We start from the raw sequence: 26608 nt of genomic DNA, 5'->3' as shown, positions 1-26608 counted from the left end.
CCCTTGGACGTCCTGTATGTGCTGTGTGATTGCACTCAAGATGACCTGTTCCATAATCTTGCCTGGCACTGAGGTCAGGCTCACAGATCTGTAATTCCCTGGCTCATCCAACTGGCCCTTCATGTGGATGGGCATCACATTGGCCAGCTTCCACTCATCTAGGACCTCTCCAGTGAGCCAGGACTGTTGAAAAGTGATGGAGAGTGGCTTGGCCAGTTCATCTGTCAGCTCTCTCAGCACCCAGCTCCTCTTGTTTGTTACCCAGGCTGTGTGCATTAATGTACATGAACTTCAGATGGGCTGCTGACCAAAATTAACTCTGCTTTAGCAAAGGCCAGGACAGCAGAGAAACCAGACTCCTGGAGACAAAGTCACTAAGATACATGGCTGTTCGTCACTGGCTTTTCTGTGGGCATCTGTTTCTTTAATACTCTGGTTGCTGCCTAATATAGCTAAGTAACGCCTTCCAAAAAGGTGGTACTAGAACTGGGTGCTGTCTCAGTTTTGTGTTCTAAGCACTATTCACCTTCTAAGACATTTTACCTTTATTTGTCAAATAAACCCCCAACCCCCCGAAAAACCCAAAACAAAACCCAAGAAAATTACCTAAGCAAGTGGTTTGCTACATCTTAAGGCAGTTGAAGGGAGTTGTATCCCCTTCTAGAACTGAACATGCATATTATGCTTAAGCAATAAGTATTTTGGAATGAGTTTAGACCTCTTTGGTTAGTGGGATTTGAGCCAGATGCTTCATGGAAATAAGGGAATTACCCATATGGGTGTACTGGAACAAGAGTGCTGCAGAGTTAGAGGTACAGTTCAGCTGGTGTAGGTGCAGTTTTATTTCAGACAGGCAGATCTAGATTAAGATTTATATTGGAATAACCCTGCATGGAACTATCTGATTTTTTTTTTTTTGGATCCCTTTCGATTGCTGCACCTTTGTTGTCATTTTCTTCTCCTCTAGGTAAACTTACTCTTATTGATTGCTATGAATCAACATTTTATGCAAAGTTAACAGCTGTTCTGCTGAAGTTGATATAATTTTAGGTTGTCAAGCTGCTACATTTTCCCAAATGGAAAATATTGCTGTGGCTAGTTTAGAATCACAAAATAGTTTGGGCTTGGGAAGGACCTTTAAAGGTCATCTAGTCCAACCCCATTTTAGTCAGCCAGGACATCTTCAACTAGATGAGGCCGGGACATCTTCAAGTAGATGAGGTTGCTCACAGCGTAGAATAGAATAGACCAGGTTGGAAGAGACCTTCAAGATTATCACATCCAACCTATCATCCAACACTACCTAATCAACTAAACCATGCAACCAAGCACCCTTTCAAGTCTCTTCCTAAACACCTCCAATGATGGTGACTCCACCACCTCCCCGGGCAGCCCATTCCAATGGGCAATCACTCTCTCTGTGTACAATTTCTTCCTAACATCCAGCCTAAACCTCCCCTGGCACAGCTTGAGACTGTGTCCTCTTGTTCTGGTGCTGGTTGCCTGGAAGAAGAGACCAACCTTCTCCTGGCTACAACCTCCCTTCAGGTAGTTGTGGAATGCAATAAGGTCACCCCTGAGCCGCCTCCTGTCCAGGGTAAGCAACCCCAGCTCCCTCAGCCTCTCCCCATAGGGCTTGTGTTCCAATCCCCTCACCAACCTTGTTGCCCTCCTCTGGACACATTCCAGCAAGTCAATATTCTTCCTAAACTGAGGGACCCAGAACTGGATGCAGTACTCAAGGTGTGGCCTAACCAGTGCAGTGTGCAGGGGCAGAATTGACCTCCCTGCTCCTGCTGGCCACACTGTTCTTGATGCAGGCCAGGATGCCATTGGCCTTCTTGGCTGCCTGGGCACACTGCAGGCTCATGTTCAGCCTACTGTCAACCAGTACCCCCAGGTCCCTCTCTGCCTGGCTGCTCTCCAGCCACTCTTGGAATGGTGCCAGGAAAGGGGCATCTACCACCTTTGGGCAGCCAGATCCAGTGTCTCATCACCCTCACTCTAAAAAATCATTTTAAAAAAGTATTTAGTTTGAGTCTCTCTTTTTAGTTTGACGCCATCACCCTTGTATGCTGTGGCAGTAGGCCCTAGAATGATAGGTTGCTTCAGGTTGGAAGAGGTCTTTGCAGGTCATGTAGTCCTCTGTAGTGAGCAGGGACACCTTCAACTGTTAGGTTGTGTTGTTTGGCTTTGTGTTGTTGTGTTTTGTGTGTGGTGGTTTTTTGTTAGTTTGGTTTGTAAATTCCTACTCCATGTATCAAGCTGTATTTGGATAGAGGTACTTGCAAAATCATCTCTAAGTGAGGTTGTTTATCTTGGTTGTTTTTTTTGGAGGATGAAACAGCCTTTTCAGTTTGGCTGCTTCTGGAAGTCTTTAAAAGTGTAATATTGGCACATCTTCTACTGAAGGAAATAGCAAACCATTTCTGATCTCTGTGGGTCAGATTGTTCAGAAGTAGGCAGCTGCCTGTAGATGCAGAGATAGTTAATATTGAATGGTATCAGAGTAGTAGCATGCACAACTGAGCCCTGGAATATCAAAGGGATTTGGGAATGGACCTGTTTTGTGTTTCAAAACCTAATTGCATGGATTTTGGTAGCCTTAGAGCTGTTGTTCAAGCTCATGGGATTAGTGGGTCTCATACTTTTTCTGCCTTTGCCTGGAAAAGTTTATTCGTACACTTTTAAGTTGCTTCCCTGTTTTTTTTTCTCTACTTCACCAGACTTTCAATTAATTTACCTGACATGATTTAAGTGAAAATGTTTTCATATCTGCTTGTTTAAGCAAAACTGGCAGGACTGGAGGGGACACTTTTTGGTAAAATAAAACTAGAATTATGGGTATGCAGGATATTGGAAATACTTTGTTAGGTAAAATGTACATCTGAAAATGCTGAATTTGTCACAGAGGAAGATGTTTCCCTTGGTTCCATCCAAATAAAATCAGCATTTCATGTCTTCCCTATTTAGATCTCAATCCCTTCCCCTGATCTTACTTCATAAAGGCAATTGTTTAATTCAACACATACTGTATGTGTTTTACTTTTAGAAAGAATTCATTTCCAAGTTGTTTTAATAAGAGTAATTTGTAAAGGCACTTGTGTTGTATGCTAAAATTTGAAAGGTGGTTATAGCACAAGGAAGGACTCCAACTGCTTTATAGAAAACAGAATATAAATAACATGAAGTGCTGTTATGCAGCTGTATCTGTAATTAGGAATATGGTGTTTTCCCTTAACATTTCATTTAATTTTCTTTTAATTGTAGTTAATGATGAAGAGCTAAAGAAAAGAATAGCTGAAGAGCTGGCATTAGAGCGAGCCAGGAGAGACTCTGAAGCTCAAAAGAGAAGGTTGGTCTGTTAGTAACAATATTTAAAGCAAACATGTACTTAATGCTTTTATTGGTGTTACTTATCCACTTTCTATACACAGTTATATTTTGTGCTCTAAGATAAAATGGGAGGTAAGATAAGACCTTTGGGCAATAAAGCAAATTTTGATACTAAATGCATGTTAAAACAATAAATGGACTGAAATGTCCTTGTAAGACCTGATAGAAAATGTTGACCTAAATCCCTTTTGACCTCATGAGCCTGGTGGTTTTTTGCTTGTTTGTTTTTTTTAGTCTTTAAGCTCAATCATTTTGATTTCTCTTGAGTCCAAATAATCATTTTGTGATGTAGAGATGCAAATAGCTTGAGAGCAGTGCAGAGGTGAGTTACTTTTTACCCCTCAATTTCATCAAAGGTAAATTTTAACAGCAGTAGAAATAGTACTTCTTGTTATTTCTTATTTCTAGGTATTTCTGTGAGGTCCAATATGATTTGAACTGCTTTACTAGTACAGCAGAATGCTTTCAAGTGATAAATTACTGGAATAAAGCAGTTTGAATAGGAAACACTTTCGATGTCATTCCTGTATATTGAAATGTTACTCTATTATACAGACTGGGCCAAAATGGGGTTCCCCCAGGGTTCAGTACCAGGGTCAGATCTGTCAGTGATCTGAATGAGGGGACCAGGGGCACCCTTAGTAAGTTTACAGATAATAGCAAGTTGAGTGGCAGTGTCGATCTGCTTGAACATAGGGAGGCACTTCAGAGGGACCTGGACAGGATGGATCAATGGTCTGAGGCCAATTGTACTGGGTCCTGCATGTGGGTATCAACAACCCCAGGAGTGCTCCAGATTTGGGGCAGAGTGGCTGGAAAAGTATCTGGAAAGGTGCACAGTAGAGAGAGACTTGAGGATGTTGGTTGACAGCCAGCTAAGTATGAGCTAAGCTAGTGTGTGCCAAAGGTGGCCAAGAAGTTGGTGAAGGGTCTGGAGAACAAGTTGTAGGTATGACTTAAGAGAACTAGAGTTGTTCAGATTGGAGGAAAGGAGGATGAGGGGAGACCACCTTCCTCTCTATAATTTCTTGAAAGGAGGTTGGAGCCATGTGGGAGTTGGTCTTTTCTCCCATGGAACAAGTGATAGGACAAGAGGAAATTGCTTCAAATTGTACCCAGGAGAGGTAGATGAGGAACAGTTTGTTTCCTGAAAGGCTTGCCAATCCCTGGAACAGGCTGGCCAGGAAAATGGTGGAGTCACCACACCTGCAATTACTTAAAAGCCACATAGATGTGATGCTGGATGTGGTTTAGTGGTGACCTGGCAGTGCTAGGTTAACAGTTGACCTTGACCATCTTAAAGGTCCTTTCCAGCCTAAATGATTCTGTACTTAGAGTAATTGGCAGTTTTATTCTGAAAAAGTGGGCAGAGTCCTGCAGACTGCAGCAGGAGACTTTGGATGCAGCATTTTAAAACTGTACTCCTCGGTGTTCTTGTGGCTCTGAGGAGTTACTGCTGAGTGAAAAAATTCTAGTTTGAATTTGAAATGGAATTTGAACTCCGTTGACTTTTGTCTACAGTCATACTTTCAGTGATTTTTTATTTTCCCCCCCCTACATAGCTAATATGACACACTGAAGAGAAATGTTAGCCCACACATTGTCCTCCATTCTGAGAATGGGAAAAAGGCTCATTATGGTAGATTAAAAAATTAGAATGCAATTAGTACTACTTAAACTGTCTGCATATATCTCAGTTGTTTCTTACACATCATTATATTATTATTTAATTGAGTTAGTTTGATGGAGTGTATAATTAAATAGGGCTTCATGAATGTCCCAGGCAAACAAATCAAGCTTTTTTGTTTGAATGGGCAATAATGGAAATCAATATGTTCACGTGAAACCTCCTCTGTACAACTGGGCTTTGACAGGGAAGCTTCTGTTGCATTTGAGCTTCATGTTGATCGCTCAAGAGTTCCACCCAGGGCTGTGCCGGGGGTTTTTATATTGGACATGAGGGGGGAAAAAAAAAATTCACTGAGAGGGTTGTAAGGCACTGTAACAGGCTGCCCAAAGCCTTTGGTGGAGTCCCCATCCCCGGAAGGATTTAAAAGATGTGTAGATGTGGTGCTGAGGGACATCAGAGAAGGGCAACAAGGCTGGTGAGAGGCCTTGAGCACAAGCCCTATGAGGAGAGGCTGAGGGAGCTGGGATTGTTTAGCCTGGAGAAGAGGAGGATCAGGGGTGACCTCATTGCCCTCTACAACTACCTGAAAGGTGGTTGTAGCCAGGAAGGGGTTGGTCTCTTCTCCTAGGCAACCAGCACCAGAACAAGAGGACACAGTCTCAAGCTGCACCAGGGGAAGTTTAGGCTCGAGGTGAGGAGAAAGCTCTTCACTGAGTGAGTCATTTGTCATTGGAATGTGCTTCCCAGGGAGGTGGTGGAGTCACTGTCCCTGGAGGTGTTCAAGAGGAGATTGGACGTGGCACTTGGTGCCATGGTCTAGTCATGAGGTCTGTGGTGACAGGTTGGACTTAATGATCCTCGAGGTCTCTTCCAACCTTAGTCATACTGTGATACTGTGATCGTTTAGCAGCAGACTTGTTAATGTTGGGTTAAGGATTGGGCTTGATGGTAAGGTCTTTTCCAGCCTAAATGATTGTACAGTTCTATGAAACATGATGACAATACGAAAAGGTTTGTTTTCAGATTTCAGTATTTTGTTATTTGACAGTGTTCAGTAACATGCCTGAAAGTATTCCACAATTCATTTTTCATGAGTTGTGCATTGGTTTGGGAAGTGTGGGTTTCAGATTGGCTTGTCCTATACTTGACTTAGCAGGGAACAATGCTGGAAGCTTTCCTTTATTTGTCTAAGGATTAGTGTGGAGGATGTTTTACAAGATCTTTTGAATGTACATCTTTTTGCTGTCTTAAAATTAGATTGAAGACATTTCCTTTTGAAATGTAATATATCAAACAAATTGAAAAAAAAACCAAACCAAAAAACAAGACAAATATCAGGTTTTGTTAGCAGTGTTAATCCTCTTCTAATTTTTCTTATTTGTAATAAACAAAGAGGGGTTTTTATTATACTTTTTACATAGTATGTGTAATTCAAACTATATTTTAGCCAGAGCATAAAGACTCTTTCCTTTTTGCATGAAAGAACTTTAAAAGACTCAGGTGTTTACATAGCTTTTAGTTAAAGCCTTTGTAGGCTGGTTGAGGCTAGTGTTTTAAAAAAGACATTCAAGAAGTGCTGTAGTAAATGTGGAGCTGTTCTCCTCCAGATCATGTTCTCCTGAGCATGAGGTGAACACTACCCTTCTGATGTAATTTGTATTATTCAGCTTCAGCATATCTATTTTTTTATAGTGGCCATCCAGTACCTGAAGGGGGCCTACAAGAAAGCCAGGGAGGGACTTCTTATAAGGGCTTGTTGTGATGGGATGAAGGAGAATGGATTGAAGCTTGTAGAGGGCAGATTTAGACTGGATATTAGGAAGAAATTCTTTACAGTGAAGGTGGCGAGACATTGGCACAAGTTGCCCAAGGACGTTTGAATACTTCCTCTCTGGTGGTGTTGGATGAGGTCTTGAGCAACCTCATCTAGTGGAAAGTGTCCCTGCCAGTTCCAGGAGGGGTTGGAACTAGATGATCTTTAAGGTCTCTTTCAACACACACTGTTCTATTATTTTATGAATATATCAACAGTTGCATGAGGCAGAATGCAGTGTAGTGCAGATTTTATCAGTGGAGGGATGTACCATACAAATGCACTTGGGCTGTCCAGGGCCTCTTGGTATGAAGCCTGATGGTGCCTTGTGTGATTGAACAGCCACAGGAAGAGCTTTGGTTGCTGCTTCTCTCAACACCTCAAGCAGACTCTTGGACAGGAAAATGAGGATAATAAGGCCTGACCCCCTGAATGTCAGGTTTGCAACTTTTAGCTAGGAAAACTAATTCAAAAGTGCTGGACATACACTTTTCTGTGTGTTTTGTTTGGGAAAAATGTGTTAGGTTTATTAGCCTGCCATTAGTGAATTTAACTAGTACTCTAGTATTGAAAGCTATTTGACCTTTCACTTCTGATCTATTGCTTATTTAATTTGATAGCCCACTACTTTCATGTTTAAGAGACATGCTGATGGTGACAGAATTAAAGCTCTTTTGGTTTTACGTTCATTTAATGATTTTTTTTTACGGTGTATGGTGTATTTTGTATGTGTACATTTCCTTTCTCAAAACCATTATTTTTTTCCCCCTAAGTGAAACAACATTTAAGTGTATAAATACCTGAAACTTGCAACTGCTTGTGTCTGATTTCAGAATCTAATAGCACATTCCTCTGTGCAGTGCATGACTGCGTTTGGCTCTGATTGCAGAATGTATTTCACTCATTTCAGGAAGGAAGTTTTAATTTTAACTTGCTACATAATTACTCACATGCACATAGTACAGATGGACTACTCTTATATAAAGTTAAGATCTGTGCTGACTTCTGGGATTAGAGCTAAAGGATGACTCTTCAAATTGTATTTTAATGCAGTTGCTGCACTCACAATACATGAAATACACAGGTGGCTTTTAAAGAGTTGCGCTGTACAGCTCCATGAAAGGAGGTTGGAGTGAGGTGGGGTTGGTCTCTTCTCTTTAGTATCAGGTGACAGTACAAGAAGGAATGACCTGAAATTGTGCCATGAGAGGTTTAGGTAGGACATTAAGCAAAAATTCTTTCTTGAAATAGTGGTCAGGCATGCTCAAGGCCCTGTCAAACGTGGCCTTGAATACCTTTGGAATGGCATAGGGCATCTGCAACTCCTTGGGCAACCTGTTTCAGTGTCTCAACACCCTCACTGTAAAGAATTTCTTCCTAATCTCCAGTCTAGATCAGCCCCCCTCAAGCTTCAGTCTGTTCACCCTCCTGCTATCACTACAAACCCATGTAAAAGGTCCATACCCAGCTTTGTGGTAGCCCCTTTCAGGTACTGGAAGACTGCTGCAAGGCCTCTCCGAGAGATTTCTCTCCTCCAGGCTGAACAGAAATAACTGTCCTCATAAGGAAGGTGCTTCAGTCTCCCAAGTGGTTTGAAAAGTAGAAAGAACCTTGGGAATTTAAAGTTCCCCACAGGTAATGCTGAATCTTTGCAGGATTTACTTCTCAAAGGAAGTCCTTATAGAGGTTGTAGAATCATTTTAAGCTGAGCTGAAGGTTACTAGCTACAGTCATGAGAATGTGTGGCTTTTAGTCTTGATGGACGTTATGGAAGAATTCCACCATGTTAGACTTCCCTGAGTCAGGATGATGCCTCATCTCATTGTTGTAGTACAAATAATGGAGAAACATAACTGGAAGTACTTCAAAAAAGCTGCCTTTCAGCTGATTGTCCACTGGGAATGTACTTACTTGGGTAGGCTGCCCAGAGTGGAGACTCTGCCCAGTTATGGAGACTCAGCCCTGGAAGTATTCAAAAGTAGGTTGGATGGGGCCTTGAGCAACCTGGTCTAGTGGGAGGCGTCCCTGTCCATGGCAGAGGGGGTGGAACTAGATGATCTGTAAGGTTCTTTCCAACCCAAACGATTCTATGAATACAGTCACTGTGTATAGAAGTGTGGTTTGTTTTTGGTTTTGTTTGGTTTTTTTTTCCCCATCATCTTAGAAGGAAGCCAAGTTTGTTCTTTCAGAAATGAGCAGACTTGTACATAAAGGAAAGATGATCACTTGTCTCTTATTCGCTTTTGTGTCTTCTGACTAGTGTTGGAGATAGACCAAAGACCAACAAACTCATACAACCTGACTGGTATAGGCACTCTAATGCTCTCCAATTAGCTGTTGAAAAAAGCAATGTATTAACTCCCTCTTGTGTTGCCTAATAAAATTAAACTGACCATAAAGTCTGCTCAAGAGCCAAAGCTGATTCAGGGTTACTCCCTTTACTCAGCCCAACCATTGTTTCTCACTTAGCTTTTTGAACATTTAAAATACTTAAAGAGGAAACATTTCAATTTTGATAAATTGACTTGTATTGGATTACAACAGAGTTTTCAGCAATTCCATTAGCAGATGTGAGCAATTAATGTCAGAGCTATGATCTTTTAGTCCTGAAAGTCCAGGAACCTTGAGTCTGTCAGAACATGATACTGGAACTGTTGTGCTGTCCCTGTTGACCTGTGTGCCCGAATCTAAGTCTGTGGGAATAGCTTGATTGTTTTCTTTTCTCTGCTTATTCTTGATAACCTCACCAAATATGTGGCTTTTTTCCTAATTTCCCAAGAAGCTGATGAGTAAAAACTGTTGATACTATGATTCTGGAGAACAGACATGAAGAATTAAGTGATTTTACCTCTCCCATCTTTAATGTCTATACTAATTAGAAGTTTATCTGCTATAGATGCTGACTTTGTTTTGGAATATAAAACTGTTTGTTAGTCTGATACTGTATGGATGGTGCTCAAGGAACATTTTGCTTATAAGGGTTTACATTATTAAAGGCACAGATACCTTGAGATAGCAAAAGTTTATTTTATCAGCATAAAGAGAAAACTTCAGCTGCTCACAACCTCATCAGACTGAGAGTCCTTCTCTAAAATAGATAGAAGACCATACTTAGAGGCAGGTGAAGGATGTGATTTCCCCTAGAAAATGAACATTCATGAAGGATTACTTAGCTTGTTTTTGTCCCCTTGAAAATTGGGGAAATTTCAGTCTTGGTTTGTTTATCATTTATCTCAGGCTAATTGTATTTGTGGCTTTTGAGTCTATGTTCTTGGCAATGTTTCCTAGTTTCTAGTTTTATAGGAGTTGGCATATGGCAAATATTTATTCTATGTGGGATGAGGTGTTTTTGCAGAATGCTCTGCATGATGTTCCCTTGAGCTGGCAGTGTGCACTTGCAGCCCAGAAGGCCAACCATGTCCTGCTCTGCATTGGAAGTGTGACCAGCAGGACAAGCAAGGCGATTCTCCCTTTCTACTCTGCTCTCGAGACTCCCACGTGGAGTACTGTGTCCAGTTCTGGTGCTCCCAGCAGAAGGACACTGAGCTTTTGGGACAGGCCCAGAAGGTGGCCACAAAGATAATCAGAGGGTTGGAGCCACCTCCCTTGTGGGAACAGGATGCTGGAGTTGGGACTTTTCAGCCTGGAGAAGGGAAGGCTCTGGGGAGACCTTACTGTGGCTTTTTAAAATATAAAAGCAGCTTATGAGAAAGATGGAGAGACTTTTTTTTTTTTTTCACCAGGGCCTGCAGAGATAAGGCAAGGAACACAGGTCTAAACAGAGAGAGAAGGTTTAGCTTGAACATGAGGAAGAAATGCCTTATGACAAGGTGGTGAGATGCGCTGCCTGGAGAGGTGGCAGATTCCCCACCACTGGAAGTATTCAAGGCTGGGTTGCATGGAGCTCTGAGCAACCTGATGTAGTTGAAGATGACCCTGACCCATGGCAGGGAGGTTGGATGACATGACCTTTAAAGGTCTCTTCCAGCCAAACCATTGTGTAGTTCTGTCATGGCTTTTGATAACTCTTGGCTTTTGCTTTCTTTTGTCTGTTTTGTCTCCTCTGAGGACTTTAACTTTTATCTGGAAAACCCTGTGAAAAATGCTTTTCTTGAGTAATGCAGATGATAGATTTTTCAAACATTCCCTGGTAATGAATTGCTGGAGTCTGTTCTGCTTGGCTAGCTGGGCTCCATATGGTGTGGCATTTTATCTGTCATTAGCTGGAAAACTTATTGCAACCTCTGTGTTTCTGAACATCCTCATCTGTTAAAATAGAATCTTTTTCAACTCTAAATCAGCTTTTAAAGCCGTGTAGACACTGGTGCACGAAGGTGGCTCGCAGTGGTAGGTTATTAGATTGCAGCCATTAGCTTCATTATGTTTTTGTTGTTGCTGTGCTTGGAGTAGGGTCCCTGTATAACTGCAATTCACTTCAGGGTTTAATTGATACTCTGATGTGTCTGAGTGCTTCCCCCCCACCTTGTTTTGTCATGTCTCAGCAGTACATTGCATCTATGACAAGCTCTTAGTAAACTTGGAGTAGTCAGCTTTTGCAGAGGAGAACAACAAAATTTGCCAGTGAAAATGTGTAGTGAAAGAAGAATAAAGAACAAGATTGGAGAAGAACCCTTTGGGAAACTACACACCAAAAATGTTATATTAAAATCAATAGCAGGGCTTGACCTTTCTGTGCTGCTCTATATTTTAAAGCTTACTATTGATTTTGGTTTTAATAACATGTTTATTCTAGTTTACTGGCATAGCTCTGGAGAACATAAGGAAAAAAGAAAGATTGATTTACTTACAATATTCATCCTGTAATTTACCAAGGTAAATTTATAGAGAGCATATTAATGTAGCTTCAGTTCATATTGGTAGTGAGTGCACTAAATCTGGTGAAAACTTCTTTTTTTAAAAGTAGATTTATATCTAAATTATTGTATTTTTCCCAGGTAATTGCTTATGTTGAATTGGGGAGGCTGGCTTTTTCTTGCACTAGGCTTCTGCCACAGGGATTTCTTAAGACTGATTAGCTTAAGTGTGAAAACAGTCACAAAAATATCTTCTCTACTCCTGACACTAGGATGGAAAGATGGAAGTACTTGGAAGCAGTAAAAGTGGTGATAATTATTTTGAGTTCCAATAGATCAAGAGTTTAATATCTTCTGGCATGAGTGACCATCCTGTTAAAGACAGCTGAAGATACTAACCAACTGAGAATCGTGTTTAGGAATGCAAGAGTTGGGACAACAGAGCTAGCCCAAAGCTTGCCTTGGTGAGCCTTGCTCTGAAAATGCTCCATGAGGTATATACTGCACAGAAAGCTTCGAGGAGTGTTTGAAAATATAATTGGGAGAAAGTGCTTTTAGATGGAAATGTTGTAGTTTAGTGTGTGTGGAGTTAAATGCTGTGGAATGGAAGGTTTATTTTAATATCTTCTTCAATGACCTGGAAGGAAGGCTGGAGTGGACCCTCAGCAAGTTTGCTGGTGGTACATGTGGAGGAGTGGCTGACACTCCATCAGTCTGTGCTGCCACTGAGACCTGGACATACTGAAGGGTTGGGCAGAGAGGGGAACCTTGTGAAGTTCATCAAGGGCAAATACAGAGTTTTGCACCTGGAAAGGAGTAACCCCTTGCCACCACTACAGGTAAGGGGTTGACCTGCTGGAAAGCAGCTCTGCAGAGAAGGACCTGGGAGTGCTGCTGGACATGTTCATTGAGTCAGCTATGTGCCCTTGTGGCCAAGAAGGACAACAGTCTTCTGGGGTCCATTAACAAGAGTGTGGCCAGCAGGTTGAGGAATGCTCTTCTCCTCCTCTGGTTTGTCCTAGTGAGGCCATAGCTGGAGTCCTGGATCCTGTTCTGGGCCCCTCAGTTCAAGGGAAAGGGGATGTACTGGAGAGAGACTAGTGGAGGGCTGTGAAGATGCTGAGAGGATTGGAGCATCTCTGAGGAGGAAAGGCTGGGAAACCTGGGGCTGTTCAGCCTGGAGAGGAGCAGCCTCATAGGGCATCTTCTCAGTGCTGATCAGTATCTAAAGGGCAGTGATCAAGAGGATGGGGTCAGACTTTTTCCCAGTGACATCCAGCAACAGAATAAGGGGCACTGGGCACAAACCAGAACATGGGAAATTTTGTCTGAACATGAGGTAGAACGTTCCTATAGGGACACTGGAGCACTGGACTGGGTTGCCTGGAGATGATCTGGAGTCTCCTTCTTTGCAGAGGTTCCAAATCTGCAAGGATGTGATCCTGGGCAGCCTACTCTGGATGGTTCTGCTTTGGCATGGAAGTTATACTAGATGATCCCCAGAGGTCCTCTACATCTACCATGCTTGGGCTTCTGTTGTTATTGAGATGAAGCTTTGTGAGTGCTGGCAGGCTTATGTAACCTATGGATAATGGTTTCCTTTGTTCATGCACCTTTATCCAGTCTGACTTTTCTCAAACAAGCACTGGGAAGCTTAACCTTTTTCTAGTATCCCAGTATGTATGTCAGAAGGAACCCTGGCTGTTGAAGTAGGAGAGGAAAAAAGGGGACATGTTTTAGTGATAAACAGGCCTTTGGAAGATAAGTCATAAATTAAATACATACTTGAATGAAAGTTAATGTGACATCTGATGAGCACCTCCCCTCTCGGAATGCTGCACATAGGTGTGCAGGAGTCTCTTTCCATATCTGAAAATGAAAAAATGGTAGAGAGAGGACTTAAAATAGTAATTGGGTAAGATTGTAGAGAGTAAGAAGTGTTTCTGGAGTGTAAATCAGTACCAGGCAATGATAAGGGCTATTTGTGTATCAAAATACTCATATTTGGGTCTAACTGAATTTATAAATATATAAAAAAGGAAAATTACTTCCTTGGAGTGTTCAAAAGACCACTTCAGCTTCAGGCTTGGGGAACCTGGCATTAAGACATCAACAAATTTTGGCATTGCTTCTACAGGTTGACTTGTACTTATTCCCCTTTTCTAGACCTGCCCTTTCATTGTTGTTTTTCCCTCTCTCATAGCAGAAGTTGTCTTCATCTGATCTCAAACACAGCACAAGATTTAAAAGTGAATATTTTTCTTCCCCACCTACAATATTACTGAGGTTTAGAGAACTATGGAATAATACTGTGCTGTCGCAGGGAAAGGAATGAGGAGGGTCAGACTGGGTTAAGACTTCTATGGGCAATGGAAGAAGTCAAGATTAAGTATGAAGACATTCTGGGTTCAGGCAGAGGTTAACCTATAAAACTGTTACTGTCATCAGGTGGGCTTTTCCAACTGATGCTTGTTTGAACAGATAACTCTATTAGGGAAGCCTCAGTCACCTTGAATTCCAGACTTTTTAAAGGCCTGAAAGCTTAGTGCATACTCCTAACTGCAAAATGACATGGGACCAAAAACATTTGAATTACACAACTGGTTAGAAGGACCTTGAGGATCATCTGGTCCAGCCTTTCTTGGGAAAAACACAGTCTAGGCAAGACAACCCAGTTTGCACCTGTGCTGCTTGTGGAGTAGAGGGTTTGGAAATACCAGGCTACCTTAGAAGCCAGGTTTTATAACTGTATACTCTTCTGGGAAGGAGAAACAATATTTGGCAATAGTAGAGTTACTCTTCAAACATTCAGTTACTGGTCTGACCCCATTAATACCATTGTCTAGTTCTCAGTATATACAGAGATGAATCTTGGTGACAGGAAGTGGAAATGGGAGAAAGCAGTGTGCTATAATTCACTCCTACCTTTATAACCCCCAATTTTCAAGGGATTGTTTTTCACTTTGGTTTTGGAACTTGGCATCTCAACTGACAACTCATATACCAAGCTTCATCTTGATAAGTTTATTTCTAGGAGAGATAGAAAAATGACTTGAAGCCAGTTGAGTTTATATGGAGAGAGCATCAGCGAAAATAATACTGCTTCATAGTTTGATTCCAGTAGGGAGGAGGTAAACTCTTCCCCCCTGGCAATTTTAAACAAACCTTTGCTTTCAAACTGCTGAGCTCATTCATTTTGAAAAGTAGCAGACGAGTAGGCATAGAGGAGAAACACTTAAATTGTAATAATAAAAAAAATTGTGACTGTCACTTTATTTTAACGGATAATTAATGTTGTCATAATTTCATGACTGCCTTTGCAGATCCCAAGAGGAGTGATATTAAGTTTGAAAGTAATTTCAAGTGGAGTTATGTAGATATTGGGGGGAAAAAAATCTTAGCTAAATACATACACAAATTATGTAAAGCAGTTTTACTATTCTGGCTTTGGTTCTCTGTATGCCTCTGGCATAGAGGTAGAGATTTGTTGGTCTAGTCTGACTTTATATAATACTGATCTATATGCACATACTTTAAAAACAGTGGCTGTATCAAGTGTAATTACAAAATCCCCTCAAACAGCCTTTCCTTCCTCCTATTACTCATCCTCCCTCCCCCCCAATGCCCCCTGCTAAAATCCTCCACAACCCGAGTATCTTAAGGTCAACTTAGCCATCAAGCACCACTGAGTAGGTGTGATGCTGAGGGACATGGTAGTGCTGGGTTAATGGTTGCACTTGATGATTTTAAAGGTTGTTTGCAGCTTAAATGACTCTATGATCTTTTCTAGGGTATGAGAAGCCATTAGACTGAAAACATTCAGTATCTGTATTTCAGTGTGGATGGGCACCACTGAAAAGAGTTTAGCATCGTGCTCTTGTTTCTTGTCCATTAGCTATTGATCAGCATTGAGAAGATCCCCCTTTTTCTGGAGTAAAAATTTCTTTTTCTGATTCAGCACCTGTCTCTTGCTTTGTGGTGGAGAGCAGCACTAGCACCCTTCTGTATATGCTAACTAGCCCATTAGCACCTTGTGAATGAGCTCTGTCTACACTGGGAAGGTGGCAAAGGCTCTGGAGAACAGGTCTTACTGTTGGACTCGGTGACCTTAAAGATCTTTTCCAACCAAAACAATTCTGATTCTGTGATCTGTCCCTGAAATATTGTTGATAAATCGAAGAGCTGTGTGTAATTACAGGGTTGGAAATTGTCAGCTTTGATGTTTTGATCAAGGGCTGGCACAGAAAATAATGTGGCTGTTAGCAAAGATATTTTTTTTTTTTTTTCCCAGTTGACAGATGCAGTGTGGAGACTGGAAAGAGTGACATCAACTGGCTGTTGCTATTTGAACTCATTGTAGGTGATTTGGAAGTAAAATATTTGAATTAGGAGGTATTTGAGAATGGAGAGAAATGATGAAGTGGAACAAAGTCTTAACCAAGACAATTTGCATTAAATTCTGCGGATTTTTTGGGTTTTGTAACAAATTTCAGCCTAAGCATGTAATGTCTTGCCCTCCTTGTTATTGCTACTGGACATGTCCAGACTAATTTAAGAATTGTAAGATACTTTGTGACGGACCAAAGGCAAGCATGAAATGGAACCTATTGGATGGAGGAGTTAACACTGTGGGGAAAATTGCTTGCTGCGTAGGGGTCTATTTTGGAGTTGCTGTCACTTCTGCTTTCTCTCATATTTGTAATGAATGAAGTGCTGATTGTAACCATGTATGGGCAGCATTAAGGAGGAGCAGGTCACCGGGAGGAAGTAGTGGGTCTAAAAGAGGCCACAATAATGATTGAGGGCTGGAATCTCTGCTATGAAGACAGGCTGAGAAAGTTGGGGTGGTTCAGCATGGAGAAGGGAAGGCTCTGTGGAAACCTTTTTGTGGTTGTCAAGTATTTAAAGAGGGTCTGTAAGAAAGATGGAGAGAGACTTTGTAGCAGAGCCTGTTGTGACAGGACAGGGGTGATGGTTTTAAACTGCTAGAGGAGATTTAGACTAGGTAGAAGTAAGAAATTCTTGATACTGAGGGTGGTGAGACTGTCCCAGGTTGCCCCAAGAGGTGGTAGAACCATTCCAGGTTAAGTTGAATGGGACTCTGAGCAACCTGATCCAGGTGAAGATGTCTGTGGTGGGTAGAAGTTCCCTCCCCCCCCAACATTAACTTTGCCAGACCAACTCAGTTAGAAGCAAATGAAGCTGTATTTACAAGCAAAAACTGCACTCTACAATGGAATGCAATGAATCTATACAGAAGATACAGTATTTACAATATTATACAGATATTTACAATTAGCAAACAACACGAAACCCCCCTGGTCAAGAGACCAGGGAAGCTGTTCCACTGCCCTCCTACCACCTCCCTGTCCCAAGAGAGAAAGGAGCGGAGAGAGAAGCAGTGGGTTAGACTTAGCCAAGCCAGCCGAAGCATGCAGATTATCTTTTGTGAGCAAAGCAAAAACAGCCAAGATCAGAAGAGAAAAGGGGAGAATTGTTATGGTATAGCCTGTTTTATTCCAGATATTTACCCAATGAATTTATTTAGAATACTCTTTTGTTTTCCTCTTGACACTCAATAGTGCTTTATTTATATTTTTCTACTTTTCTGTAACTACATTTTAAAGGCATAGCCTAAAACCACCACAATGTCTCTGGTCACTGCAGGGAGTGTTGGACTAGATGACCTTTCAAGGTCCCTTCCAACCTAAACCATTGTATGAATTTTAGGTAAAATAGTGGGTTTCTCATTAAATTTAATAATATGAGTTGCAAGCATAAGAGAATAACCATTTTATACTCTAAGATTATAGGAAAATCCCACTCTTGATTGTGTGCAGTTTGAGGTAAGCCAAGAACCCCTCACATGAAACATTTATATTTGCTTTCATTCCATTAATCTGCAAGTCAGAGATGCTGCTGGCTCACATTATAGGATAGAAAAACCTTCAGAACCCATATCCTGAGTGTGTAACTTGGCATCTCTCTTCTCCTCCTCATGTATTTTAACTTCTTTCGGAGCTGTCAGAAGTTACCTGGCTTTTTCAGCTGTGGAAAATCAGCTGGGATGATTTCAGTTGGCCTGTCCAGTGCTTGGCTGCACTTTGTTTATGATGTAAGACGGGAAGCTACATCACTAGGTCTGGAGAACATTGGCATAGATTTGGAGGGCTTTCTCTTCAGCATCCTCTAGATATACAGGACAAATTGTTACTTGCATTTGATGGGAGAGGGATTCCCAGCATATTGGTGACTTCTGTTATCTTCTCTCCTCCCACATACCTAATGATCATGAGAGCTCTTTGTCAGTTGTAGAGAATTTGTCAATTTTGACTGTGCATGCTGCTGTCTGTGAAGAAGTGGAGAGCTGTCTGTATCCATGTAGTCACATTTGAGTGTGATGCGCATCTTTGTCTTTTAAATCTTTCCAGAGATGGGAATTCCACCACTGCCCTGCACAGCCTGTTCCAGGACTTGATAAACTTTTTGGGGAGGAAATTGTTCCTAATGTTCAAACTAAATCTCCCTTGGCACAACTTCAAGCTGTTTCTTCTTCTCTTGTTTTTACTTGGGAGAAGAGACCAACTACTCCTTTCAGGTAGTTGTAGAGAGCAAGAAAGTTTTCCTTCATCCTTCTTTTCTTCCTTAGCTGCTTTTCACAAGACTTGTGCTCTGGACCCTTCAATGACTCTTTGGACATGGTCCAGTACCTGAGTGTCAGTCCTGAAGTGACAGGCCCTACATCGAAGTAATATTAGGAACAGCCCCCTTCACCTGTAGGACCCAAAACCTTGTGTGAAGAGAGAATAACATTTTAATGGGTAAATTGTTGTCAAAAGTAACTTTCGTTGAGAAGAACTTTTTTGTGTTGTCTTCCTGAAACTTTTGTGAAGGAAAAGACATCTGAATAACTTGTTTCTGTATCTCAATCCTTAACTACATTTTGCAGAGGTAGGTGAATGTTAGATAATATATTTGACTTTGCAGTCAGATGAATAATAATTTGCAAGAAACTGAGTAGGAGAAATATTCATTTCACACTTCTCAGTCCTCAATTCAACTTCAAGTTTTTTTCCTGATGTCTCTTGCTTCTTTTCAACTCCCTTGTCAGCTACAGTGATTTTCAACCACAGCCTTCTATGGCACATTCAACATGCACTCATTAAATATTGAAACTCTGTACTCAGAAACATTATTCATTCATTAATATTGGATCATGGCCTAAACTGCATTGTTCAAAACATTTTTGGATGTTATGAAAGTCTGTCAGAAAGCATTAACAGACTTGCTTGTGTCAAACTAAGGGAAAAAACCTGATGAATAGTTTCCACTGTAAACATATTGTCCTTCTATCTTGAGTCAGTGGAGGCTTTTTGAGTTGAAGGTGTGTCCCCTCCCATCTGTGGGGAAGGACTGTGGTGGTGGGCAACAGATTCACTATGAGCCAGCAATGTGCTCTTTTGGATAAGAAGGGCAATGGTCTTCTGGAGTGCGTTGAGATGAGTGCATCCAGCAAGTGGAGGGAGGTTCTCCTTCCCCTCTACTCTGCCCTGGTGAGGTCACATCTGTAGTCCTGTGTCCAGTTCTGGGCTCCCCAGCTCAAAAGAGGACTACTGGATACAGTTCAGTGGAGGCTATAAAAATGCTGAGGGAGCTGGAGCATTTCTGTGAGGATAAAAGGCTGAGAGACCCAAGACTGTCCTGCCTGGAGAGAAGTGGACTAAGAGGAAGTCTTTTCAATGCGATGAATATCTAAAGGACAAGAGGGTTAAGAGGGTGGAGCCAGACTCTTTTCAATGGTGTTCATTGACAGGAAAAGGGGCAATGAGCACAAAGTGGAACCCAGGAGCTTCCATCTGAACATGAAGGAAAAGTTTCCTGTGAGCGTGCTGGAGCACTGGAACAGGCTGCTCAGAGGGACTGTGGGGTCTCCACTGGAGACTTTCAAAACCCATGTGGGCATGATCCTGCGCAGCCTGCTCTGAGTGACCCTGTTTTACCATGGAAATTGGACTAAATGCTCTTCAGAGGTCCCTTCCAACCCCCACCATGCTGGAATTCTGTGTGATATATAAATGGAAGCATTTAGAGATCGTGAAAGATGAAGGAAGTTGGCAAAACCACCTTTACTAAAAAGAACCAACTCTCATTGTCAGAAATTATGCAGATATATTCTGTTGAATACTAAAATATTTTAGGTTTATGCCTTACTACACAGAGTTCATATTTAAGCATTATTTCCAACTTCAAAGGCTAACATTTCTTTAGAAATGTTTTTTTCTGGAGGAAAGGATGATTTTCCTGATAGCTAACTTTGGAACAGGAAATATTTTGATTTTGGTTGGCTGTAGGTAATGAAAAATGACACAGTTCATGCTTTGGGCTTGAATGAGTTTATCTTGGATCAGCACAGATTCATCAGATTGTGTAGCTTGGAGACTGTAATAAAGATACAACAGCTGGCAAGTAATCATTTCCCTGAAAAAATAACAAAAAGAAAATGTTCTCTCTGTGATAGCCTAATAAATTTTCAATATCCAGAAGTAAGGGCTGGCAATGATACATGGCTGTATTTGCTCTAATAGCGTGGTGTTTACCAATTTTGGATTTCCTAGCGTTTCCTGATTAATTTAGAATCAAGCGTTCAGTGGCCATTAAAGCACGAAACTAATAGTTGTTGTTTTTAACATTTCTCAGTGTGTTGCTTCTGTGTGTCAATTAAATGGTGCCTTTTCCTTAATGATCATCTTCAACATCTGCAGGTGCTTTTCAGGAATGGCAGAAAATGGCTATTTTGAAGTAAACAATGTGGTGAATTCCTCCAGATCGGGAATTAAATTATTCATCTTATTAGTGTGGCTGACATGGTTCATGCTGGGCTAGATTACAGCTCCTTGTCCAAAGTTCACATGGCAAAATGAACAATTTTCTTCTTTTGAATTAATTTCCATCATTTTCAGATTGACTTCTACAATCTTTTTCCCAGCACAGCAAAGTTTTATCATATCTCTGTTTGCGTCTCTTAAAAGAGATACAGAAAACAGAGCACTTGTCCTATCAGAGAGGTTGAAATGTTTGTTTCTTCAATTCTAACTCTTCAATAATTGTGAAGTGGAATTTTTTGACTGATTGTGTTGGACCTGATATGATACTTGTCAGTTATTAATTGTAATCATAAGTTAACTGAGGAATTATCTTTTGTTACTGCTTTTTCATTATTTTTGTAACAGTTAAAACTAGTGTAATTTGTATATAAATAAGGACTTTAAAGTGATATATTCAGAAAGTAAAATTTACAGAGGGTTTTGTTTTTAATGCCTAAGTTTTCAATCTGTTTTTTCTTTGTATACATTATTTTAGATAAATGTACTCAACTGTCTCCTGTAGTAAATGGCCAAGATGAACTGGGCAATTGATTTAGTTGGTTATGGGTTCTTTCGGTTTGGTTTTGTGTTTTTTTCCTCCATGGTGCATGTGATGGTCAAATCATATTTGATGAGATAGTTGTGTGCTGGCTGGCGGCTCTCCCTTGATGCCTGCTAGCTCAGTGACAGTTGATGATACAGCTTCACTGACATATTTTGGTTATTTTTCATAGAATCACAGAAGTGTTTAGGTTGGAAAAGACCTCTAAGAGCATCACTTCCAACACTCAGCTGTGGCCATTAAAACATGTCCTGAAACGCCTTGTTCAAGTCTGGGCTAGCTTAGGGAAAGGTCATAACTGAATTACTTTAGGAGCTTCCATGGCTGTATTGAAAGAGGTTTTCTTTGGTTATGGAGTGAGCATTTCAGGCTGTCATAGATCACAGAATAGTGGGGATTGGAAGTGACCTCTGCATATCATCTTCTCCAACACTTGTGCTGAAGAAGAATCACCCACAGCAGACTCCCTACAACCACAATATTCAGGGAGGTTTGGAATCTTTCCAGAGAGGGAGACTCCACAACCTCTCTGGCAGCTGGCTCCAGCACCCTCCCAGCAAAGACTTTCCTTATGTTCAGATGGAACATTTTGAGTTCCAGTTAGTGCTTCGTGTCCTGTTTTTGGAGACCACTGAAAAGAGTCTGACCCTATCCTCCTGTCCCCCACCCTGTAAGTTCTGAAATGATACAGCTCTGAAATGTTTGATGCATTCATGTTATTCTACTGAATCTTGCATGCCCTGTGTTTGTAGCTAGTTCAAAGCTGTATGATATCAAACCCCACCACATTCACTGATTTTTAGAGGAAACAGACATGAATGAAAAAGCAGAATGCAGAAGTGAAAAGGTTATTCTGCTGAAATCAGATATCCTCCCTTGGCTTTGGTCTGACTGTCTGCATTGGGAGATGGTTAGGACAGATGTTTTGATCATGTGGATAACTTGCTTTGATTTTTGTCTTTGTCCCTTCTGCCCACACCACAAAACATCTAGATCTAACCAAAAATTGGTTAGTGTATCTGAGAGCACCCTTCAGAATTCTTTTCATCTGTCTGCTGGTGTGAGGCTGCTCCTGGATTGTCATGTGGTAGGGGTTGTGTTCAGTTTTAACAGAATCTTGTCTAGGTGAAATGCACTGCAAACACTGTTTTGATAAAAATGATGTCAGGAATAAAATGGTCCAAAATTTGTCTTATTGTGGAACCTAAATATTATAATATAATAAAAATATCCAGACTGTTATGCCTCTGTTCTGAGGTTGATAATTTGGATGTTAGTGCATCAGGATTGACCTGGCCTCCTGCAGTTTCATGGAATCATACAATGCTAGCAGTTGGAAGGGACCTCTGTAGATTGAGTCCAGCCCCCTGCGAAGCAGGACTGCTTAGGGTGGGTCAGAGGAATGTATCCAGGCAACTTTTGAAGATCTCTAGGGAAGGAGACTCCACAGCACTTTGGGGCAGCCTGCTCCAGGGCTCCAGCAACATTACAGTAACACTCACTCCCATGAGTGAGTTTGAATCCATTTGTCCCTCATCCTATCACTGGCTGTCAGTGAAAAGGGACTGGCTTCACCCTCCTGACAGCCACCCTTCAGATATTTGTAGGCATTGATGAGGTCCCCCCTCAGCCTTTTCTTCTCCAGACTGAACAGCCCCAGGCATCTCAGTCTTTTGTCATAAGAGTTGATCCAGTTGCTTGATCATCCTTATTGCCTCCAGGATTATTATTTTTCCTCCCTCAGTGTCTTTGTTTTTTTTGAAGAGAAAATCCAAACTTCATCTATTTAGGTTTGCTGTTTGTGTTCAGTGATTGTACTGCATGCAATGGCATTGTGCTCTGAGTGACTCCAAGGGGCTGCTCAAATTTAGACATTTTCTCCAGGATGAATCTGGATTCAAGCATTTCATTCAAATCAGTAAACTTCATAGCTGTCACAGTATTCATTTACAAAGGAAATTATTTTTTTTCCCAATAGTTAAGCTCCTAAATCCAGTATTTAGAGGCAATGAGAACCTCAAGCAGACCATTTTTAACTTCTGTTTTGAGATGAGCAGAATGTTTGCAGTACTGAGGGTTATCAATGCAAAGGTGTGTCCAGTGCAACTTCTTTTCTTCTGACAAAAACATTTTTCCCCTCAATATTTTAATGTTCAAATATTGTCTATATTTAAAACATATATATTCAGGAGGTGACCCACTTTTCTACTTGGGAAGCATGCTTTTATTGAAACATATATAACAAATGAGTGTTAGAATTTTAGCACCAAAAACACCCACCCCGTGACATTCCCTAGGTATTCATGGATTTTAATATTGATACCTTTGTGCTCTACTGAAACCAGATTCCCAGAAGGATGGGAGATGATCCATGTAGGTTGGTTTGAAGGATTGTAGTTAGGTGTGTGTCCAGTAGGTTATGTCAGTCATTGACTACAAGGATGTTCTTATGCTTCCAAGATAAAAGAAGGTTGAAGTACTACTGAACAAACTAAAAATTGTTTTATGTGCTAGATGGATCAAAGAAACATTTCAGGAAGCTATGCAAACAGTTTCCTGTCATCAGGATGTGGGCTTTGTGTTCATGCAAGTAGCAAAATTCAAGGTAACAGTTATTTTTGCTATTGCTTTACTTAGTGTAAGCACTTAACTACTGTCAGTTACCTATCAGTGGGTAGATCTGTACCTAGATGGAAATGCTCCCTTCCACCAGAAGAAAGAGATTGAGCTGCTGGAACATATCCGAAGAATGGCAACAAAACTAGTGAAGCTGGAGATCTGGTGAGGAGCATCTGAGGGAACTGGGGTTGTTTAGCCTGGAGAAAAGGAGGCTGAGGGGACACCATACTCTTTACAACTAGATGATCTCTGGAGGGGTTAGACTGGGTGATATCTGGAGGTCCCTTCCAACCCCTAACATCTTGTGATCCTGTGATTCTCTGAAAGGAGTTTGGAGCCAAATGAAGGTCAGGCCCTTTGAAGTAAGGAGCAGTGGGATGAAAGGAAATGGGCCCAAGTTGTCAGGGAGGTTTAGATTGGGCATTTAGAAAGAATTTCTTCACTGAGAGTGTTTAAGCCCTGGAACAGGCTGCCTAGAGATGTGGTGGAATCACTGTCCTTGGAAGTTCCCTGTTCCTGAAGACCACAGTAAAGCAAATGTTGTTTGTGCTTTCAAGAATTGCAAGAAGGGAGATCTAGGGTTTAGGACAAGAGATGATAGACAAACTGGAACACAAAAAATTCTATCTAAACACAAGAAAAATGCTGTAACTGTGGTCCTGGCATCACTGTGAAGGATTGTCTTGCCCTAAGAGGTTGTGAAGACTACTTGTGGAGATATTAAAAACCGAAGTGGACAAATGCATTAATTTTTTTGTAGCATTGGCTCAGTGTTGAAGTCCTAAAAGACAGTGCTGTAGAAAGGCAGAATTGTTGTTGTCTGGGTATGATTGTATGCTCTTCAAGAGTTCAGTGTGTGAAGTACTGTGAGGCATTCATATTGTTCATGCTTTTTGTGTGTTTTCCAGTAGCACCATGGAAAAGTGGTGGCATTGCCTACTGTGTTCCATTAAATCACTGCTCTAACTAAATAGCTGCACACTTCTTGAGACAGTATTTCATAATTATTTAGGAGTATTTTAGTCAACCTATTAACTGTGGAGAAAATCGTGTAGCCAGCAGCCTTCCATGCTGTCTCAGCACCTTTCAAGAAAACCCACTCTTCTGTTCTTTCTAAATGATCACTGTGATGTATAATGTTTCTTGTCAATGGGAGCTTTGTGCTTAAACTAAGAGCTGTTACTTTGAGCCTTTATTGTAATTAAAAATGTTACTTTAAGTGCTGTCTTCATATGGAATTCTCAGAGTACTCCCAGGACAGGAAGAATCCAGCAGGAGTAGGGAAGTGATTGTGTCCCTGTGTGTGGCGCTGGTGAGGTTGCACTTCAAATACTGGGTTTGTTTTTGGGCCCCTTGCTACAAGAGAGACACTGAGGTGCTGGAGCGTGTGTAGAAGGTCAATGAAGCTGGTGAAGGGTCTAGAGAATAGGTCTGGTGAGGAGTAGCTGAGGGAACTGGGATTGTATTGTCTGGAGAAGAACAAGTTGAGGGGAGACCTCATTGCTCTCTACAACTCCCTGAGAGGAGGTTGCAGTGGGATGGGGGGGTGGTCTCTTCTCCCTAGTATCAGGTGATAGGATGAGAGGAGATAATAGTCTCAAATTTTGTGCCAGGGCAGGTTTAGGTTGGGTATTGGGAAAAATGTCTCTACAGACAAAAAGGAGCAAAGCACTGAACAGGCTGCCCAGGGAGGTGGTGACATTACCATCACTGGAGCTGTACAAGAAACATAAACATGTGGACATGGTGAGGAGAAAGTTCTTCACTGAGAGAGTCATTCATCATTGGAATGGGCTGCCTAGGGAGGTGGTGCAGTCACCATCCCTGGAGGTGTTCAGGAGGGGATTGGACGTGGTGCTTGGTGCCATGGTTTAGTAGTCATGAGGTGTTGGGTGACAGGTTGGACTCGATGATCTTTGAGGTCTCTTCCAACCTTGGTGATTCTGTGACATGGCACTTTGGGACATGGATGAATGGTCACAGTGGTGTTAGGTTCAACTTGATCTTTGAGGTCTTTTCCACCTGAAACAAGTCTATGAATCCGGGATCCTAAACTGCAATCTTTGACTCCCTGTAAATTGCACCTACCTATTTTTATTTTGTACTTTGGCTAGATGATAATCTAATTTATTACTGTAGATTTAGCTGGTGTTTGCCTTTATTCAGCAGCCATCCCCGCTGAATGCCAGTGAATCGAAATTGTAATGTCAAGAAAGAGAACTACTGTAAGTTGATGTAAGCAAATGTTTGCCAGCAGCACGTATCTGCCTTTGTGTTTGTTTCATTAAGCTCTTACAAGCCACCCAATTATGTAACTCAAATAAATGGAAATTGCTTGAAAATCCTACGCATTTTGTTAAAACTCTGGTGAATTTCAATCAGTTGATTCTTATTTAGAAATTTTTTATGGTGAATAAAAGTTGCCTGAAATGAAAAGGTTCAGTGGATGCTTCAGGAAGTTAAGTAGTTGGTTGGTGGTTGTTTTTGTTTTTGGTTGGTTGGTTTGGTTTTGTTTGTTTTGTTGTTTTTTTCCCCCTGTAGTTATGTTGAGATCTGAACCTGATCACATGAGTGAGGATTATAGTAGATAAAGACCTGAACTTTTTGCCTTCATATATAGGGAAAGAACTCATCACTTAACTGGTTAGTGATGTCATTTTATATGTGGAGGGTTCAGTTCCAGAGGCACAAGGAATATGCTGGACAGAGTACAGCGAAACATACAAAGATGCTGAGGAAACTGGAGTGTTTCTGTGAGGAGGAAAGGCTGAGTTACCTGGGCCTGTTGAGCCTGGAGAAGAGCAGCCTGAGAGGGGATCTTGGCAATGCTCAGCAAGACATAAAGGTGCGAAAGAATGAGGCCAGACTCTTTCCAGTGGTCCCTGGTAATAGGACAAGGAGCTACATGCA

General features: G+C 41.3%; 1 protein-coding gene across 4 annotated transcripts in view; it reads left to right on the top strand.

Annotated features, from left to right (window-relative positions):
• The window catches only part of CHCHD3 (coiled-coil-helix-coiled-coil-helix domain containing 3), a 190935-nt gene that overhangs the window by 31061 nt on the left and 133266 nt on the right, over positions 1-26608 (top strand). For all 4 annotated transcript variants that reach the window (XM_009900239.2, XM_009900240.2, XM_054178807.1 and 1 more), the window contains exon 3: positions 3271-3355. In XM_009900239.2, coding sequence (XP_009898541.1) covers positions 3271-3355 — 85 coding nt within the window. The remainder of the gene's footprint in view (positions 1-3270; positions 3356-26608) is intronic.

This window comes from Dryobates pubescens, chromosome Z, assembly GCF_014839835.1.
Source record: "Dryobates pubescens isolate bDryPub1 chromosome Z, bDryPub1.pri, whole genome shotgun sequence".
Classification (NCBI taxonomy): domain Eukaryota; kingdom Metazoa; phylum Chordata; class Aves; order Piciformes; family Picidae; genus Dryobates; species Dryobates pubescens.
Note: the sequence above shows the minus strand (reverse complement) of the source record. Positions and strands in the feature narration are given on the sequence as shown.